General features: G+C 48.4%; 7 protein-coding genes across 7 annotated transcripts; 3 read left to right on the top strand and 4 right to left on the bottom strand.

Moving 5' to 3' along the window:
• Positions 1-1,276: 1,276 nt before the first annotated feature.
• On the top strand, positions 1,277-2,470 carry FTJAE_807 (cellulose-binding family II; the record flags this gene model as incomplete). Its single annotated transcript, XM_037354848.1, has 1 exon — positions 1,277-2,470. One exon carries the CDS (start codon positions 1,277-1,279, stop codon positions 2,468-2,470), a length of 1,194 nt encoding a protein of 397 aa, XP_037212104.1.
• A 211-nt stretch (positions 2,471-2,681) lies between these two features.
• On the bottom strand, positions 2,682-4,369 carry FTJAE_806 (ascus development 3; the record flags this gene model as incomplete). Its single annotated transcript, XM_037354837.1, has 5 exons — positions 2,682-2,815; positions 2,862-2,928; positions 2,980-3,109; positions 3,160-4,245; positions 4,293-4,369. The coding sequence occupies 5 exons, from the start codon at positions 4,367-4,369 to the stop codon at positions 2,682-2,684; spliced, it is 1,494 nt and encodes a 497-aa protein (XP_037212103.1).
• A 665-nt stretch (positions 4,370-5,034) lies between these two features.
• Positions 5,035-6,854, top strand: FTJAE_805 (oxidoreductase; the record flags this gene model as incomplete). Its single annotated transcript, XM_037354826.1, has 6 exons — positions 5,035-5,106; positions 5,161-5,714; positions 5,763-6,033; positions 6,081-6,363; positions 6,426-6,645; positions 6,698-6,854. 6 exons carry the CDS (start codon positions 5,035-5,037, stop codon positions 6,852-6,854), a joined length of 1,557 nt encoding a protein of 518 aa, XP_037212102.1.
• Positions 6,855-6,968: 114 nt separating this feature from the next.
• On the bottom strand, positions 6,969-8,044 carry FTJAE_804 (dehydroshikimate dehydratase; the record flags this gene model as incomplete). The annotated part of the gene is made up of 3 exons (XM_037354815.1): positions 6,969-7,006; positions 7,190-7,604; positions 7,652-8,044. 3 exons carry the CDS (start codon positions 8,042-8,044, stop codon positions 6,969-6,971), a joined length of 846 nt encoding a protein of 281 aa, XP_037212101.1.
• An 894-nt stretch (positions 8,045-8,938) lies between these two features.
• On the top strand, positions 8,939-9,481 carry FTJAE_803 (uncharacterized protein; the record flags this gene model as incomplete). The annotated part of the gene is made up of 3 exons (XM_037354804.1): positions 8,939-8,945; positions 8,995-9,378; positions 9,426-9,481. The coding sequence occupies 3 exons, from the start codon at positions 8,939-8,941 to the stop codon at positions 9,479-9,481; spliced, it is 447 nt and encodes a 148-aa protein (XP_037212100.1).
• Positions 9,482-9,655: 174 nt separating this feature from the next.
• FTJAE_802 (ubiquitin ligase) lies at positions 9,656-12,399 on the bottom strand (the record flags this gene model as incomplete). Its single annotated transcript, XM_037354793.1, has 2 exons — positions 9,656-11,526; positions 11,580-12,399. 2 exons carry the CDS (start codon positions 12,397-12,399, stop codon positions 9,656-9,658), a joined length of 2,691 nt encoding a protein of 896 aa, XP_037212099.1.
• A 409-nt stretch (positions 12,400-12,808) lies between these two features.
• Positions 12,809-14,929, bottom strand: FTJAE_801 (heterokaryon incompatibility domain protein; the record flags this gene model as incomplete). The annotated part of the gene is made up of 1 exon (XM_037354782.1): positions 12,809-14,929. One exon carries the CDS (start codon positions 14,927-14,929, stop codon positions 12,809-12,811), a length of 2,121 nt encoding a protein of 706 aa, XP_037212098.1.
• Between the last annotated feature and the right edge of the window lie 64 nt (positions 14,930-14,993).

Here is a 14,993-nt window from a genome sequence, read left to right as displayed (position 1 = left end):
TCATTAGATAATTTTTCACCAAGGTATTCCTCAAAATCCGGCTCTGGACCCTGCTCAGGTGTATGATGGAGAACACCCTTACCAGAAGTTCATATGGAAGCTGTCCCAAGACTTCACTAAAGAGATTTGTGAGAAAATTGACCCATTATGCATGATCCGCGTCTAAGTCAAACTGGCGACACATCTCGTGTGATCTGAGAAGGAGCGCATGATCTTTGGGCGCGCTCCGAATCTTTCTGGCGGCTTCCAATGATGGGAGAGTGAAATAACCAGTTTCGATACTTTGACGTCCAGCCGAAACAACCTCGGGTTCAGCTCACGTCCCACAAGGGATGCGCGTATACGTTGAGTAAACTACGTCTACGGAGTAGACATCGTGATATTTTCCTTAATTCTTCAGGTATAGGATCTAATGGTCCGAAGACTCGGGTGCGATCTTATATCCACTTATCAGATCCAGTTCTATGCGCGGATTCGGATGAACCTTGCTTGACCCAGATTAAGGATGAACCAAGCGCTGGAACGTGAAACAGACCATCAGCTGCACCACCAAAAGAGTAGAGTAGACTGAAGCTAACGGCGAATTCCGTGTCGCTTTGCTATCTGATCATGGCCTGAAACGAAGGATGTTTTGACGGAGATGAACTGCAAAAACACGAGCTCTTATATGAGCGCCTAGAGTAACTCACATAACTTTATGCCCGTTAAAAATATTACGGTAACGAAGTTCAAAGGAGCAAGGTCGAGTCAGCTTGGATGTAAGTAAAAGCCGACAGACAGTATCTTTTAAGCATAAAATAGTTGAACTCAAAAGCTGCTACAGTGTCTTCTCAAAGCTTATTTTAAGGTTCGCCGACGACAATCCCAAAGATCTGGTCAACGACAAGGGACAACTACACGGGTGTCTACAAGATGCCGAAAACTGCCCTATTGGGCATGATGACATGCCATGCCGGGGAGTTGGACCATATGGAGATTGATGAGCTGGAAGAGCACAGACACAAAAGCCTTATCCTTGAACAGCCCGAGAATTATGGATCAGTTTATCACGATGGAGAAGCTATTGTTTCCGTCTTATTATCCCGCCAATCAGGCTCTTTCACCATCTCGTAATAGGATATGATTCGACTCAAGAGATCGATCGTATATAAATTAAGCTTAGAACGTGTAATTCGAAGGCTCAGCAAGCATCTCTGGTAGACGTTCGTTTTCTGTTCATTCGTTTCTTTCCAACCCAACACTCGTTAACTAACTCACATTCTCTCTTTCAACCATTATGCGTTTCTCTTCCGCTGCCGGCCTCATGGCCCTCGCTACGTCGACCGTAGCCCATTCCAACTCCGCCACCTCGGATCTTGACAGCTCCGTCTGGAAGGCCCTCACACCTCTCAAATCCCGCTCATGGACCTCCATCCCCCGAAACCGTCCCGCCAAGCGCCAATCCGGCTGGAACCCTCCCTCCGACCTCGCCACGCCCCTCAAAGAAGTCTGGGATCACGAGGTCAAGACCTACAGCGATGCGCTCGGCTTCAAGAACTACGGCTGGGATCAAGTCATCGCTGGAAAAGGCAAGCTTAATGTCTGCGTTCGCTGGGAATCTAGCGCTTCTGTGACTGCTGAGCAGCGCACCAAGGTTGCTGCTGCTCTTCAGGACTCATATAGTGCTTGGATGAAGTGGGTTTCTGGCTACGACAACTTTCCCTATGAGGAGGTTAAGATCAATGTCGTTGGATGGGCTGTCAAGAACAAGAGTCTTCTGCAGGGTTCTACTGAGGGTCTTGATATCTACACCGACACCGACGCCGAGGGCATTCCTCAGTGCTCCGAGAAGTGCGGCCGTTTCTTCCACCAGGACGGCGATTATAGCAGTTGCCCTGGAGGCGCTGAGCGACACTACGATAACTCCCTCTGGCTAACGGATGGTATGCAGGGCGGAGCCGGTGGTGATTGGGGGCAGCGCATTGGACGGGAGTACTTTATGGATCTCCTGGGTCAAAAGGACATTCACATTCTGGAGCACGAAATTGGCCATACCTTTGCCCTTGACGATTTCTACGACTGGACTCCCACTGGCCAGACCAACTTCATCATGCTTGCTGGTTCATCCACCAAGGTCACTGACTTTGACGGCTGGATGTTGCGAAACTGGTGGTACGAGCTCTCTCGGGAGCGTGGCTGGCAATCTACTGCTTCTAGCTCTGCCTCCAAGGGTACTTCATCTGAGAAGGCTGTTACTCCTGTCTCGTCCAAGGCTGCTAGCACCAAGACCGCTGCTGCTAAACCTACCACTACCATTGTCAAGCAGGCTGCTACCCAGACTGCCGCCAAACCCGTCAAGGAGAACGCCTCTAGCGCTACTGCTGATGCCTACGCTCAGTGCGGTGGTGGTGCCGGTTACACTGGTCCTACTAAGTGCGCCTCTGGTCTGAAGTGCACCAAGCACAGTGAGTGGTACTCTCAGTGCCTCTAAGCTCTCTGATGCGAGAACAATCTGAGCTTGGCGCTTGGAACTTATTTGTATATACTTAGTCATTGGAAAGGAATACCTGAGTATTATAAGACATACTTTACTACATATCGATCTGACTCCCACTACTGATCGGCGGATAAACTCGCGACGAGATTGCTTATTCTTTGGGACCGGTATCAAATGTCAGAACTTTAGCCCCGTAAAAGCTCTTCTAGGATCCTTGCATGATGCGCTGATCCCTTGTTTCAATCGCTTCGACGCCACTCTTCTCCGAGAACCGGACATCCTCTTCATGGACAATCTTCACATCACCAAAGATCTCATCAATCTCTTCCAGTGATTTGCCTGAAATTTGTTAGTTGGCGAATTCAAGTCTGAAGCTCTGACTTACCTCGTGTCTCGGGATATACAAAGAAGAAGACAACAGCACAAAGCGCGTTGGTGAGGACGAACAGGATCTAGAAAACTGTTAGATCATGAAATTTCAGATTTATTTAGGATCCACTGACATAGTACTTCCAGCCAACGGCTGCTAAAGCGATAGGCGAGCATTGCGTGATGATCAGACTGATGGAGTAGTGAGCCACCTGCACAATGGCGTTTGCCTTGGCCCGTAGTTCAGTAGTAAAAACCTCAGGCCTACTCACGGTCAGTAAAAACGTCAATATCCCCAGGAATTGGAGACTTACGGGATGATCCAAGTCATTGGCCCAAGAAGAGCAGAGTAATTCGCCGAAACAGCAAAAATACACGCAATCAAACCCCTCTGCGCCGCAGCATTGGTCGGCATACCAGGAATAGCAGGGAATTCAGCAGCCAGGATCGTAATGATTAAATAGCACAGCGACAATAGCGACGAACTGATGACGAGAATCTTCTTTCTTCCGATCTTGTCGACAAAGAACAAGGACAGGAAGCAGGCAACTGGACCAACAGAGCCGTAGAGGCCACTGACGAGAAGTTGGCGATCCTCGCTGAACTGTAGTGTTGCGTAGATAGCGGTCTGGTAATACTGCACGAAGGAAATGCCAGATAGCATAGCAGCTGCCCAGACAAACGTACCGACGAAGAGACGTTTTCGGAACGCAGGGGTCTTGGCTAGTTGGGTCCATGATAGCTTCCCTTGAGCTTGCAGCTCCTCGGAGATGTTGACCTGAATGACGGTGAACTCAGTGCGACACCAATCATCATTCGTTCCATCGTAGTGATAAGCGCGGAATGCCTTCTCAGCTTCATCATGCCGCCCTTTGAGACAAAGCCAACGAGGAGATTCACTGAGAAACAAAACACCAACACCAAGAATGAGAGCGGGAATACTTTGAATCGCAAACCCAAGACGCCATTGATTCGCGTTATGCCACTTCCCCTCCGCGACACCGATCCACAGCGCGACGAAGAATCCCCAAGCTGTCATCATCTGATTCACAGCCGTGACTTTCGCACGCTCATGTGTCTTTGCAATTTCTGCTCCAAACACGGGTGATACTCCTGTGATGGTACCAACGGCAAAACCGACGAGGAGTCGTCCTATGATGAGCATCGCAACGTGAGCGGCGCCAGCCATGACTGTACCGCCGATGACGCCCCAGATGCAGCCGAAAGCAATGGCTTTGCGACGACCGAGTTTATCACTGGTGATGCCGACTGAAGCACTGCCTAGCCATGCTCCGGCTTGGTACATGGAGACAATAGCGCCTCGAAGGGGAGGATCTGGTTTGCCGAAGTACGTGAGGAATGAGCTCAGTGCCAAGCTGGGTGTGATGATGCCCGAGTCACTGAATTCATTAGCATGGTCACAATGGGCATGAAGCGTTTGACTTACAATCCATAGAGAAAACCTCCTATTCCAAGGAATATAGAAGTCAAAAAGGGCTTGCTAAGCCAAGCGTCACTCTTCATTTTTGCAGCTGTTCAGAATTACTCAGAGATAGTAATGATCAATGAATATCCTCTGCACATTCATCCAAAAGCGATGCAATGCAACCTCTTTATCTAAACACGGGGTAAAATTAACCGAAAAATAGGGATGTCGGAGTGTCCCACCAATCTAGCGGCCACAACAAAACCCAGCAAATCTAACCGAAGTGACAAAAAGTCTCACGCAAACCCAGCAATAACTTCCTTAACCCGCAGATCATTCTATTTTGACATATCATCCCAATATCAGCAGTTTTTTCGCTCCCCCACAATCTCTAGCTCAGTGGATCCCTCCCGGGTTTAAAACATCTCGGCATAACCGGTTGTAGTTTAGAACGCGGGGTTGGGGAACAACATGACATGTCGCCTCAGAAGTCAGAGTCATTAGGGCATCCTTTAATGCCTTTAGTCTGAGTCGTCGACGCGGGGGTGGCTTACCCAGTCTTTTGGGTTCGGCAGTTGAGGGTGGCAGTTGATGTTGTTTCGGTTGTATGTATGCGTGCGAGCGTGTTTTCGGCTTCTTTTATTACCGGATGATAGCCGACTGACAAGTGACATACATTCCGCTTCCAAACACAAATCTCACCTTTGCCAAAGCTGTGTCTCTCAATCCTGGCTCCGTGAGATTCACTCTGAGGATAGAAAAGATGGTGGTCAAACTCATTCTCTACGCTGCCGTTGCGTTGTGCCTGGCATATCTCGCCCTCATATTCCCAAGGGTAAGCATAATCCACCAATGACAACCGTCCCTTTACCAATACTCACAACTTCAGCTACAACAAGAATGGAAGCTCTACTCCCACCGCTCCCAACTCCCCCCAGGCCCCAAAACCATCAGAACCGGTATCCGCAAACCATGGCTCTGGTTCCAAGAACTCAGCCAACAATACGGCGACGTGGTGTATCTCCAACTCGGCCCAACACCAACCATAATCCTCGGCTCCGCGCAAGCAGCCTGGGATCTTCTCGAAAAGCGCGGCGCCGTGTTCTCCTCACGCCCACGGTTCATCATGGGCGGTGAACTACTCTCTGGTGGCATGAGAGGTCTTATGGCGCCGTATGCTTCGTATTGGAGACGGTGGAGAAAGTTGCTGCATAGTGGGTTTATGCAGAGGCAGAGTGAGACGTACAGACCGATTCAGAGCCTTGAGTCCAAGGTTTTGATGTTTGATCTTTTGAAGAGGCCTGCTGATTTCAGGATGCATTTGGAGAGGTATGCGGCTTCGGTTATCGTTACGGTTACGTATGGACGGAGGGTTGAGGATGTGAGGAGTGATATTGTGGTGAGGCGCAATGCTGAGGCTATGGAGCGTCTGACCATGGTCAAGTAAGTTTACGACCACTCTAAACATGGTCCAAAGCTGACAAGTTTTAGTATTCCCGGAAAGTATGCTGTTGAGCGTTATCCTGCATTGAAGTATCTCCCTAGCTTCCTGGCCCCATGGAAGAAGGAAGTTCTTCAGCAGCGTCAGAAAGATATCCAACTCTATACCGAGCTTATGGACGAGGTTCGCGAAAAGGTTGCCAAAGGTACTGCCCCAACCTGCTTCGCGAAACATCTTCTTGAAGAGCAAGAGAGCTTAGGTATGAGTGATCTTGAAATTGCTTATACGGCTGGATCACCCTTCGGAGCCGGCGTTGAGACGGTAAGTTCGCCTTTTCGTGACGGAGGATAGGTGGCTGAAATTGACAGTCCGCGGGCTCACTCGCAAGCTTCCTTCTCGCCTGCGTCAAGTTCGGACCTCAATTCATCCCAAAGGCTCAAGAGGAACTGGACAGGGTAGTTGGAAGTGATAGACTGCCCACGTTTGATGATCTGCCCAAGCTGGAATACGTGAGAGCTATCGCATCCGAGACTCTCCGATGGAGACCTGTTGCTGTGCTTGGAGGTACACCTCATGCTAGCACTGCAGATCACGTCTACAAGGGCATGTTCATTCCCAAGGGTAGCACCATCATCGCACCACTTTGGACCTGTAAGTATCACATTCTCTAATTTTTTGACAATGGCTGATATGGTTAGTGCATTTGAATGAAGCCGACTTCCCTGAGCCTCATGAGTTTCGACCTGAGCGCTTCATGGAGAAACGAGAGTATCCCGGCACGCTTGGCCATAGCGCTTTTGGCTGGGGTCGACGAATCTGCCCAGGCATGCATCTTGGAGCGGCATCGGTGACGCTTAACATTGCACGTATATTATGGGGCTTCGAAGTCAATCCTGAGCAGGATGAGAAGGGGCGAGATGTTGATGTTGATATGTAAGTTGCAGAACTGATCACATGAAGAGCGCAATGTGCTAATATTGTGTAGCTTCGCTTACTCGGAGGGTTTCAATTCGAGCCCGCTGCCGTTCCCTTGCTCAATTACACCTCGGTCGGTAAAGCATGCTCAGGTAATTGAGACTGAACATGGCAATGCTCTGGAAGACTTGATGGAGTATACCGCCGTAACTAGTAAGATATCCTGATACGATGACATGAGAAAAAAGGGAAAGAATAAATAGCAAGAAATAAGAAACGATTGTGGTGAAATTTCGTTATTGCTTCCCATAATATCTCTCTTATAAGACTGGTGAACTGAATCATTCACTAACCTGAATGAGCTTCTTCAGAGACTCAACTGCCGCAACAGTATACTCATTCATATCCGTATTCTCCCCCTCAAGCCCATCAAACACCTCCACAGACAACCAACTCCTAAACCCCGTGTTCAACACAGCATGCAGCATATCCTGAACAGGCAAATACCCCCCATCACATGGCAACGGCCTATAATCATGACTCCACCTCGCTCTAGGCCTACTCCCCTCCTCATCCTTCTTATCCTCAATAGGAGGATCCATCTTGTACGCATCTGAGATCTGCAACAAATAAATCTTATCCGCTGGAACAGTAGCAGCTAGTTCTCCAAGACTTTTATGCCAGCGAATTTTGCGCTCCTCTTCACTGTTTGCTTTGGTGAGACCGTCTTTGGTGGTGGGATCGCCCCATTCGAGACCGGCGGTTTGGAAGGTGTCGAGACATAGACCAATGTTGGGCCTGTTGGCCTTTTGGACGATTTGCCAGACTGTTTTCCATGTTGGGGCGTGGGTGGCCCAGCACCAGTTTTCGTAGGCGATGCTGAAGCCTTTTTCGGCGAGAAGATCTGCTAATTCTGCGAGATCGGAGGCCAAGTCGTCGAATGAAGATGAAATTCCCTCAGAGTCGGATGATCCAACCTATGGCTGTTAGTGACCGGAAGAGTAGGTGAACTGGCTAAGCTTACCTGTAATAAAGTGATACCAGCAGCTTCCATGACCTTGACCCATCCTCGTGCCTTATCGAACGCCTTTTTTCTCTGCTCATCATGTTTGCCCTTCTTCCAGCCCTCAAAATTCGCAAAAGGCTGAAGCATCATGATCTTCAGACCTAACTCATCCGTCAACGACTTGATCTTCTTCGCGACATCGGCAAGGGTATCATAGTCGTCCTCTTTTGGTTGAGATCCGCTCAGGAGCTTTCCATAATCAATGATATCAGGCATAGAAAGTTCAATTCCATCGAAACCGGCTCTTCGAATAGCGCCAAGCTTATCGGGAAGGCTTGCCTTGATCTTCATTGGGATGCTGCATGATGCGAACGAGATGGGGATCTGAGCCCCTTGGTATTGGATCACCATATTGAGCGTATTTAGCTGGTGAATATAGCTGACAAGTGGGATGTTGTCTTGTTTAGGTTGAGATTGAATTCTCGATTGAAGTCATGCTTAAAAGGCTTCTGACGATGGTTGACGTCATCTCAATCGTCATCATGACTTGGATTTCAGTGGGCTTTAATGATGTAGGATGAAGTTGAAATATTCCTAAGCTACCTAATATCACACATAAAGCTCCTATAGAGAATATTCTTCAACAAGTGGCTAGCACATATCGCTATACTCCTGGACGAGGTTTGCATATTATTTGAGTCCTGCAGCATGGAACGGGGATCAGCCTATGGAAGCTCTAGAAATATCCATTGTTGTATTCTACGAAACCCTGAAATATGTGGTATTAGGACCTATAGCGCGTAGGGCGCTGTAAATTAATTTTTTACCGCAAGGAAGCGCAACCAGGCTGTTTTTGTCCTAATACGCGAGTCGATGACATCCAATCCAATGGGCTCAGATGAGAACAGCCGCGTCGAGGCGCAAGCTATACCCACTACCCTTAGGCAGGATACGTAAGAAATGAGTGACCCAAGGGAAAAGGACACGATTGCTTCAGACATCTGCCGACAAAAACTTTACTTCCCTGCGCTTATCGTCAACTCAGGCCAATCATCGCGGTGCCTTGCCGGTACAGTATCAGCACTAATGAACCTCATCTCGGGACGTTCGGGGGCTGACATCAATGCGCGGGCTAGTCAAGGTATTTAAAGTAAACCGCTCTTCTCTTATTTACAATTTCACACGTATCTTCTCTGTTCAAAGTTTTATAATCTGGTTAACACGACAAACGTCCTCATCATGTTGCCAAACAAGCCATTTCTCGATTATGTATATTTATTTATAGTAGCTCTCCATCTGTTCGCTATGCTAGGTGAGTCTAATCATGCCGTCACGAGAAAACTTACTCACGACTGGACCAGGGATCGATTTCGTTCCATTCTATCCACAGTCTTTAGTACAACCTCGTGGCTCGCCGTTCCACTTTCTCGTCGAATTTCGTCGGTGGTACATCACAACGTTCTCAGATCCTTATTACCACATTGATATTCCTGGGCATTTCTTCGAGTTCCTAGTCTATGTCGAGCTTGTTGTGCAGTTCCCTCTGGCAATCTATCTCACTCACGCACTGTCATCCAAACAGCGCATGTCTGGTTCCGCGGAGCTTGCAGGCGTCGTCTACGGTGCAGTTGTTGGCCTTTGCACCGCTATAGTTTTCAACGATATGTGGTATCTGGGCCCAGAGGTTATCACTCCTGAGGCCAAGCAGACTCTCCTTGGGACATATGTGCCATATGCTGTGATTCGTAAGTTTCATCATGAGAACATTGTCGGGTAATTGCTAATATGTGAGCTAGCGACGTTGATGTCATTGGACATGCAGAAGCGGCTGCTAGCCAGGCTTCATAGATCGTCTGGGATCAAAGAGGAGTAGTATCCCTTACATGTAATTGCAAAGGAAGGATTTAAAAACAGTCAACAAGAGGTCTAGACTATCGCTAGTATAAGTCAATTTGTACCATACTCAGAGGCAGAAACCTCCATGCCTCTCTATTCTTGAGCTCTTGCTACTAGGGATCTAGATTATAGAACCATCGTCCACGTTACTGCTGTACTCCGTAGCAATGTCAACACACCCAGCGGCAGGTGTTCCTTGTCTACAAGACGCAAACCTCCATAATCACGACGCAATACATCCCGATACATCTGCAACGCCCACCGAACTTCTTTCGTCTTGCTGCCTGAATTGTTCAGATTGGCGCCTAGCTCGTGGTTCATCGTCCGCGAAACATCAGAGTCCAAAGCCGGGCTAATGTCAACCGGTACAGTTTTCAACGACACGTAAGCCTCCAACAAGGCACTGCTCGTTAGTTCCCTGTGCTTGGCATATTCTTCAAAGCTGAAGAAAGTCTCCAGTTCCTCAGTCGAAAGCAGGTCCTTCAAAGTTTCAGAGCTGACAGTTCCTGTACTCCCTTCAGCTTTCACTGCTTCATTGATGCGGCTATCGACACTGGCCAGAGCATCAAAATTCTTTTTGTATCGCTTATATCTTTCTTTTTCAGCATCAAAGAATTGTTGGATGATTGAAGCTGGAGACTTCTTTGCAATGCTTTCCCGGATCATGAGGATAGGCAAGAAGGGATTCCGTAGACCAAGTCCTCCCAGGCGTTCAGGCAAATGGACGAATGCATCGGGGACATCTACCCCAAAGCGATCCTTTATCATGTGCTTGATTTGACTGACAGCTCCATGGCTGATTTCTGATGAATCTAGAGACACGGGAAATAAGAACTTCTGCATCATCTGATAAGTCTCGAGGATGCTGTCAACGTGATGCAGACCAAAGCAGTGTGCTGGTTCGCCAAAGGTGTGACTGAAGAACCGTCCCATGCAGCTGTTCCATGTCTGCACCCACTCCAGCACACTTATGCATCCATCCAACTGCTTCTTCAGCTGCTTCATATGCCCTTCTACCTCCGCACGGTCAATTTCCCAGATCCCAGACTTACGGTCGAGAGATAGATGCCCAACTCGGACTGGACCCTTAGGTAAAGCACTCGCAACGTCGGCATCTCGCTTCTTGCCCGCATCTGTTATGTACACAGAGCCGGTTTTACCCTTATTGAAGGTGAGGCCGAGGATCTTGGCATACTTGTTCATAGCAGCCCAAGCCCGCTTGCAGTGCATTGGTTCCCCACATAGCCATAGGTCATCGTGGAGTCGATAAAGTAGCATTCCGTCTTGTTGGTTCACCACAACATCCATGACGAAGAGAACAAGCTCGCCAAGGAGCTTCTCTGGCGCGTGAGCCATCGGGACCCCACGACGGCGCACCCTTGGACTGCCCCTCAACGGCGCGTCGGGGGAGGACTGCACGTTGAGAGGCGCTTGGAGAACCTTCTTAAAGAATGCAATGGCACCCTCAGTATATCCAAAGAATCTCATGGTGGCAAAGATAGTTGTATGCGACAAGCCCGTGGCGAACCACTCCAGATCGGTCTGTATCAACGACACTTCGCCCTTCAAAGTTTTCTGTACAGTGGCCTCTGTAGCGAGCGTTCGCAGTATGCTCTGCTTAATGTTGGGCTTCTGGGAGGTATCTTGCTCCTCTGTGGGATCGGAATAGCCACCAGCCCCAATCGTCTCAACATCCTCCGGCAGCTGTGACATGAAAAACTCATTAACGTACTGTCTCCTCCTCTCGTTCGAGAGATTTGAGGTAGTAGTTGCTCCGCCAGCCAAGTAATACATGCGGCGCTGCTTCCCATCAAGGTTAGGTTCTGGCCCAGTGTTCCATCTCCAGAAGTTATTCTCCCAGATAAAGCTGTGGAGAGCCTGTTTGAGGTCAACGCAACACTTGATCCCGATGTAGTGGATGAGAATTGCTTGCAAGACATCCTCGTCCATCCATATTCTGTATTTGCCGTTCAACTGCTGTCGAGGAAGAACAGGGACTAGGGCAATCGAGTTAGTTTTTCCGCATAGAGAACAATTTTGGAGTACTTACTGCCTTGTTCGCCAGCATCCCATTCCCAGCTGTCAATATTGGAGAAACGCATATTGAGGACATCAGCGATCTCACCCAAAACAACCGGTTTCTCAAGAAAGTCTCGGAGAATGGCCTGTTTCTGGTCGCTCAGCAAGTCCTCAGCGAGTAGCCCATTGATACACCACGTAAGTGTCGTAGAATCAAACGGCGCTTTCTCGCCAAAGATTTCATTGCAAGAACCGCCGATTGTCTCTCTCAGAGCCTTGAGTGACTTGACACCCTCTTCACTCTGTTCACCTCGAAACAGCTCATTGAGGTAGAGGTCAATCTCAACTTCATCAGTCTCCAGCGGCTCAAAAACTACTCGCTCAAACTTGTCGCACAGGTCCTGCAGCCTCTCTTTTTGTTGATCCAAAACCTCGTAAGATTCTTCCTCCGAGGCTGGACGGTCACTGAGAGAGGCAGTCATCCATTCCGTGATGAGCCGAGCGTAGAGGTGGCCCAGTGCTAGTTTCCGACTTGGGACTTCTAGATGCGACCGGAGTAGTTCTTCATGGGCCTGCATGAACTCGCTTGGGACAGAGACATCGTATTTTGACTGGCTGAGCCAGTGCTTGATGTTCTTGACAGCAGGGCTTCTGAAAGCTTCAGCGTTGAGATTCTCAACTCCCTCTAGGAGGAGGTTGATTCTCGTAGTTCTATCATCTTCTTGATTGGCCTGCTCCAGGACCTTATCCTTTCGCGATTCGTAAATAGTGCGCTGCTTCTCAAGTTCACCAATCTTGGTGTGGGTGATCCCTCCAAGGGTTTGCGAAAGGGCGAAAGAGGACGATGCCATATTTGATAAGTGCTGATGAAAAGCGTTCACTTGTAGGATAATCAGTTCAACTTGGGAAAAGTCCAGGTAACAAAGAGAAAGACAAGAAATGCTTCTCGTAGGTTCTACGGTTGTTTGCCAGAACAGAAAGCGGTGTGAAGCTGGATCAGGCAACAGCGCTAAGCAAAGGCAATTGGTCGGGTCGTACGTCTTGAGGTGGAGTGAAACACATGCACGGAGACCTATCACCTGTTTGCCAATATACGTGAAACTGTTGCCTATTCACGACCAACATACAGTGCCGTAGAGTCCAGAGCCTTCATCTGACACGGTGTTGAAAATTAGGTCCAGGAGTAAAAATATGTATAAATTTAAAGGGAAAGTAAGTAGTAATTGAATATTAAGGGATACAAAGCAGCCTGAATCCTACCTAGATTAGGTCTATATCACATATAATGCTATCCGTAAGCCATCTTTCAGTTCTGAAAATGCGCTCTTTTGATTCCACATCTCCTGCCTTGTCTGTAACCACATTCAAGCAATGCATACCGCTTGCAGTGCCTTTTCTAAGGATGGCATGGCCCACTCGCTCATACTTGTTTGTTCCAACCTTTGAAAGCAAAAGGACAAATACGTCCGTATCCCCGTTAGGACTTCTAATCCACCCGCTGAGAATACCGAACAGTTGCAATGGCTCTTTCTGCCACAATGCCATCTTTGCCTCATCCACTTGCGGAATGAACTCTGCAGGAGCTGTCATATGCACATCTCCATATTCCTCGTGTTGGTCCATAGGCCAGACGAAGAGCTCACGCTCTTCGGCAAACCATGAGCGTGGCCGAAGTATCTTTGTCATTAATTTGAGCACCCTTCCCCTTAGGCGTAGAGTCTTTGAAAGATTCCCTACTTTGCCAGGCTTAAAGTTATGGCGGTAGGCGTAGTCAAAGTCTTTGAAAGAACCATCCTGATAGCCAATTGACGCTGTAACACCAAGCTGTTCGAAACCCTTGCGATTGATGAAGCTTTCGAATTTGATCTCATGTGCCCAAGCTGTCCAAGACCACGTCGGAAAGTCCTGACGCCGACGCGCTGGACGCCATGGTGAACATAAGGTCCATAAAAGTGATTGGAGAAAGCTTCTTTGCAGTCTCTGAGAATCGCTTGTGGACGAGTGTTCGTCGGCATCCTGAGGTTGTAGTGTCATAGGAATGCCCCAGAAATGAAAGAAAGGAAGTCCTGGCTCTGTCTGAAGCCGAATAAGCCCTAAACTTGCATTTAGAGCATCAGAATCGTATGTAAGTTGGCGATAAGTATAATTCCGGATGTGGTGCCACTTTGCTTCCATTCCGACCTTGTGATCGACATTGAAAATGTTGTACTCCCTCAGAGGCCACATATAATCAACATTCTCACGGCAACTCATTTGCTGGCATTCAAAGAATACCTGCTGATCAGTAAAGATCAATCGTCTTCGGGAACATATGGCCTCTTGGTAGGTCCAACCCCGGCTAGCCCATTTTGACCTAAGAACAATTCTAGTTGGCCAATCCAGCGTCGAGATGAGTGTATTGTTGCCAATGCGAGCATAAGCCTGAGGTACTCGTGCAGTTGATCCCATGCCAGGGAGGCCGTACTCGGGTCCTTCTCCTGGAGCAGCAATGATGGTAACCTCAGCATTGCGGTAGACTTTGTCCATCTGCCGTATTTGCTCGTCCCTGTTCTCAGAGTCGCTTTCCTCCTGCGGAATACAGTAGCGATCTATCCATAAATATTGAAATCCCAGACTTGCCGTTATCGTCATAGCATCCAAAATGGTACAAGGGAGGTCGTTTGGGAGAGCGTTAGGATCCTCTTGCTCTTGGGTAGACTTGTTTGTACCCATTTTTGTCGGAGGTTCTGGCGTAGTAAGAGCTGGTGGGTTTTGCGTTGGTTGCCCCCAGACATAGCTCAATGCAACGTAGCGAGTGTCCCTTTCTGCAACCTTTAATTTCTTCGTACCCACATCAATGACCCGCAAGCCGCGGATTTGGTCATACGAGCCCCGACCACATAAAGGCTCATGGCCGTTCAAGCAGGTTGACAGCCAGCCATTCACAGTATCTAAGTCGACATGCTGGGGGTCAAGGAGTTTGATAGGCTGAGTTGAGTCAGACTGTACAGAGAGAAAAGTGGGTAAATCATATTCGCGACAGGAGTCACTATCTATAGCAAGCAAGACACTTGACTTTGCGACAGACCCGACCGTCCTTGTGATTAGGGATGAGAATGGACCGAGAAGGCGGACCTTGACAGATTCCCACACTGCGCCATGGCAGATTCGAGGATCAGCGGCCTTGAATGCTTGGCACATGGTTGCCCATATGTCATTTGGAACTCCATCAAGACTTAAGATGCTTGAAGGCGAATCATCTTGCCATACCATTTGTTTCCGCTCCGGGAAAAGCCTTTTCGGAATAGTTTCTGAAAAGTCGCTGAAATCAATTCCACTACGACGCTGACATAAATTAGCGGCACTAGTGTCGGCTTCACAAGTGAGGGCTTTGGGAGGCATCTTGGTGGTATTTCAGAATGCCATTAAAGGACAGAGACCGATGATAAGACTTAATATAAAGCAA

Source organism: Fusarium tjaetaba (genome assembly GCF_013396195.1).
Source record: "Fusarium tjaetaba strain NRRL 66243 chromosome Unknown NRRL66243_c0000019, whole genome shotgun sequence".
Taxonomy (NCBI): Eukaryota; Fungi; Ascomycota; class Sordariomycetes; order Hypocreales; family Nectriaceae; genus Fusarium; species Fusarium tjaetaba.
Note: the sequence above shows the minus strand (reverse complement) of the source record. Positions and strands in the feature narration are given on the sequence as shown.